The sequence below is a fragment of the Ipomoea nil genome, unplaced genomic scaffold (assembly GCF_001879475.1).
Source record: "Ipomoea nil cultivar Tokyo-kokei standard unplaced genomic scaffold, Asagao_1.1 scaffold1558, whole genome shotgun sequence".
In the NCBI taxonomy this organism is placed as follows: Eukaryota; Viridiplantae; Streptophyta; class Magnoliopsida; order Solanales; family Convolvulaceae; genus Ipomoea; species Ipomoea nil.
This window is the reverse complement of record NW_017617986.1, coordinates 319,936-324,323: the sequence shown is the minus strand read 5'-3', so window position 1 is coordinate 324,323 and position 4,388 is coordinate 319,936. Positions and strand designations below refer to the sequence as shown.

At 37.8% G+C, this 4,388-nt stretch overlaps 1 protein-coding gene across 1 annotated transcript; it reads left to right on the top strand.

Moving 5' to 3' along the window:
• The first annotated feature begins 213 nt into the window (after positions 1–213).
• Positions 214–4,088, top strand: LOC109189531 (protein FAR1-RELATED SEQUENCE 5-like). Its single transcript, XM_019340139.1, has 6 exons — positions 214–232; positions 757–867; positions 955–1,624; positions 1,944–1,953; positions 2,071–3,355; positions 3,967–4,088. The coding sequence occupies exons 1-6, from the start codon at positions 214–216 to the stop codon at positions 4,086–4,088; spliced, it is 2,217 nt and encodes a 738-aa protein (XP_019195684.1).
• The last annotated feature ends 300 nt before the right edge of the window (positions 4,089–4,388 follow it).

The following is a 4,388-nucleotide window of genomic DNA, read 5'->3' as shown; positions in this document are numbered from 1 at the left end:
TTTTCATTTTGATTATATTAAAAAAAATCTGTTCTTCTTCTTCTTCGAGCGTTTTCAAAATTCACCATTGATTCCTAATCTTCGATATTTCCTAATCTCAGACGAATTTACGATCTCTACGGAATTGGCAATAAGATCTATTCTCTTCGTCGTTCGAATATCATATTCGTCAAAATAAACCCTAAACCCATCAAAAACGACAACCGAAGAACAATGGAAGAATTCGATCGAGGTATTACCCAAATTCTATCGCTTTTTTGGAATTAATTTTATCTGCATTTGTATTGGCATCAGTCTTGTCTTAATTTCACGCACATTAAGCATGCAACTTAACCACCGAATTACTGAGAAACTTTAATTAATCCGAGCCTAGAGCCTTACGCACGTAGATGATTAGGTAGCCGCATGATAATTTTTAAAAATGCACATATTACTGTTTGACTCACACATGTTATCCGTTGAGCACACACACATTAATTCCTTTCCAAACGCATGTTATATTACTGGACTCTCTGACGCACGTTAAGTAATGACATAATATTTTAACAAACACTCACGCATGTTAACTGTTCAACATGCGCACATTAACTATTACCCTGAAGCACGTTAATTTCTCACTTGCCGCACATACTCTAGTATTTTATAAATCTTCCATATTGACAATGATCTGATTAACTTAACGCATATTAAGTGTTCACATTACCCACGTAGAGGCTTGCAACAACACAATCATAACTTCATGCTTATATGTTACAGTTCCCATTGACATTCAATCTACCAACAACCCCAGTTTGAGTCCCAGCAGTAGTAGCAATGGTCATACATTGACCATATCTCTTGGAATGACACAGTATTGGACTCCTCACTGTGAAGATGAAATCAAACCAGCAGTAGACATGATTTTTAAAACATTGGATGCTGGTATTTAATTCTACAAACATTATGCTGCCAAAGTTGGGTTTGACACGAGGTCTAGTTCCGTCGTTACAGCACGTGACGGGACAAAAATTCAAAAGCAAATCGTTTGCAACAGAGAAGGATTTAAGAATACAGGAGCTCAACATTGTCACTCGCAGTCAAGTGCAGATGCAGGGGAAGGTCCTTCCCGTCCAAAGCGGCGAAGGGTTTCAAACAGAACTGGTTGCAGAGCTAGGATTATGTTTAAGTACATTGGAGCAGCTGGGTACCAAGTTACAACTTTTATTGAAAAACATAATCACAGCATGTCTTCGGTTCTGGCAAGGCAGTTTCTAAAGGGAAATAGAAACATCTCCAGTGTTCACCAGAAGTTTATACTCGATTGCGCTAAAGCAAATATTGGAGCATCAAAATCACACGGTTTATACAGTCAGATTGTGGGGGATTACTCTGAAGTTGGAGCAACTGTAGTGGACTTTAAAAATGTCAGAAGGGATCTTAGAGCATACATATTGGGAGCTGTTGCACAAATACTGGTGCATAATCTTATTAAGAAACAAGAGATGTGCCCTGCATTTGCTTTTGACTATGAAGTTGATGAAGATGAGCAGATGAGCAGACTGTTTTGGGCAGATCCAATGTCAAAAAAGAATTTTGCTGCATTTGGAGATGTTGTCTCTTTTGATGCCACGTACTCAACAAACAGGTATATATTATTCTATTCACATTCTTGCGTACGTTTCATTAATTAATACACATTTAGCATTGCCTGATTTGTTGAGCCATGTTACGATTTAGACACGTTCACTGTTTTATTGAAAAAGAGTTGAAATATAAATAAGTGCACATTGTCGTTTTATACCACGCATTTTAAACGCTACTGTCTCGCATATTAATGCGGAATTTCCAGAATTAGACCTCAATTACATACGTGTGCTATTTTAATACTTAATGTGCGTTACTATAATTCTCTAAGTGCGGCAGTTTGACACCTGCATAACGTGATGACGCTTTTTGTCTTATAGGTACGATCGGGTTTTTACACCCTTCACCGGAGTTGATGAACATAAAAAATGTATAACATTCGGTGCTGGACTACTGTTGAAAGAAGACATTGAGTCTTATGTTTGGCTCTTTGAAAAATTTAAAAAGGCAATGGGTATGGAACCAAGAATAATTGTCACCGATCAAGATCCAGCTATGAAAGTGGCGATTCCAACAGTTTTCAAGCAAGCCAGGCATCGTTATTGCATGTGGCACATCATGTGTAAAGTTGGGGAAAAGGTGGGTCCTACACTGAACAAGGATGAGGAATTCAGGAACAAACTGAACTCAATCGTTTGGACGTCATCTTTGGAACCTCCTGATTTTGAGAAGCAGTGGAGAGAGCTCATGGAAAAGTACAACTTAGTCGAGTACAATTGGTTTACAACTATGTTTGAGGCTAGAAAGCATTGGATCCTAGCGTATTTTAGAGATAGCTTTATGGGGGGTTTTCTTAGAACAACTTCTCGTTCCGAAAGTGAGAACTACACGTACAACCGTTTTACTGGTCCCCAATCAAGCCTAGTTGAATTCATGATGAACTTTGACAATGCTCTTAAATCACAACGTAACACAAATGCAAAGCTCAACAGTGACAACGAAGGCTACAATCCAGATATGAAGACGCCTCTAGGGATTGAAAAACACGCTTCAATCGTCTACACCATTACTGTTTTCTATCAAGTTCAGGAAGAAATATGTGCCTCCTGTTTCAAATGTATGGTGTTGAGTGTTAGAGAAGACGGTGGAATGTTGCACTATGATATTATGGATGGAAAGAACAAAAGATTTACTGTGGTGCACAATGTAAATGACCATGAGGCCAAATGCAGTTGCAAGATGTTTGAGATGGTTGGACTGTTGTGTAGACACATATTTGTGGTCTTTAGAGACCTTGAAAGGATCCCTCTGAAGTACGTGGTTAATCGGTGGACTAAGGATGCATCTTTAAAAGCTACATTTGAAATAGATGGTGTCATTTATGATCAGAATGGACCAAAGGATGAAAAGAAGATGTTGCTGAACAAAGTGTGGTCTGATATACACTGCTGTATGGATCTGGCAGGTTCAAACATGGAGCAATTGACTGCATTTTCCCAAGTGATTAATGAACAGAAACAACTGCTACTGTCAGGAAAGGAGAAATTGTCCCCTCAGCACAGCAGGAGAACTGTTATAGAATCATATTGTGGATCAACAGAAATTTCAGAGATCAACATACTTCCACCGAAACAGGCAAGGAACAAGGGCAGCGGCAAGCGCATCAAAAGCAGCAAGGAGTTGGCAATGGAAAAACAAGAGGGCATGAAGTGCAATTTTTGTGGTGTTAGAGGAGATCACCATGACACCAGGACTTGCCCACTTAACCCCAAAAATAAGGACAAGCAAAAGGGTAAAAAAAGGCATAGCAGACTATTTTTTCAATGCCTTTACAGTCGAGGAAGAAAATGAATAGCAAATATGAAACACATATACTTAGTTAACTCATTTCAGAATGCTTTTTATAGTTGAGATACTTGAATTTAATGTCCAGCCATTACTAGTTTTTGTTTTTATCACTGATTTGTGTTTAACAATCACTGCTACTAGCTTAATGTGCGTGTTATTACTACTTTACCTGTGTGCAGTTAATTCTTAATATGCGTTGATTACACTTTTAACGTGCGCTACATTAAACTTTAATATGCGTAGTACAGAAACAGAACGTGCGTTGGATTATGTATAGAAACTTTGATCCGTGGTAAACGCCAACGTCTTTACATGCGTCGATTAACATTTAACTTGCGCGACATTAAAGCTTAATATGCGTTCAAAGGCAATATTTAACACTTTCTTTCTCTAATATGCATTTAATTATTAGTTAATATACGATGCGTTAAAGATAATTCTAATATGCGCGACTAGAAAACTTAAAGTGCGTTTATTTGATTATGAAATAATTTGCAGAAAAAATGATACATACATAAACGATTGCACATATTTATTTCTTCTAGTACTTTGAAGACATCTCTTCTGGTTCCGGCAGCATCCGACACATCACCAGCCACCCACAAATGCTCAACTCTCAGCTTTTGGATGTTGTATGGAAACTAGATGATGAGCTTGAAGCTGAGAATCACAAATGATGCTTCAGATTTAGAATGTGTTGTTTTTGTAGTTAGTTACAATCACTACAAGCTGGAGGGCGAGGAAGATGAAAATGACAGATAAGATGAGGAATAAATGAAGAGGATTCTTCTGTACGTGCGAAAAAGTGAGACATATCCATTTCAATAACCTGATGCTCAATTGTGTGTTGTTCCTTCTAATTTATATATAGGTGAATAACTTGGTCACATGCACTGATTTGAGATTTGAATGTTGTGTGATTTACAGACACATTAGATTTTTCAAGATTTCCTTTAATGGGTGCGTTTTTTAAGGCA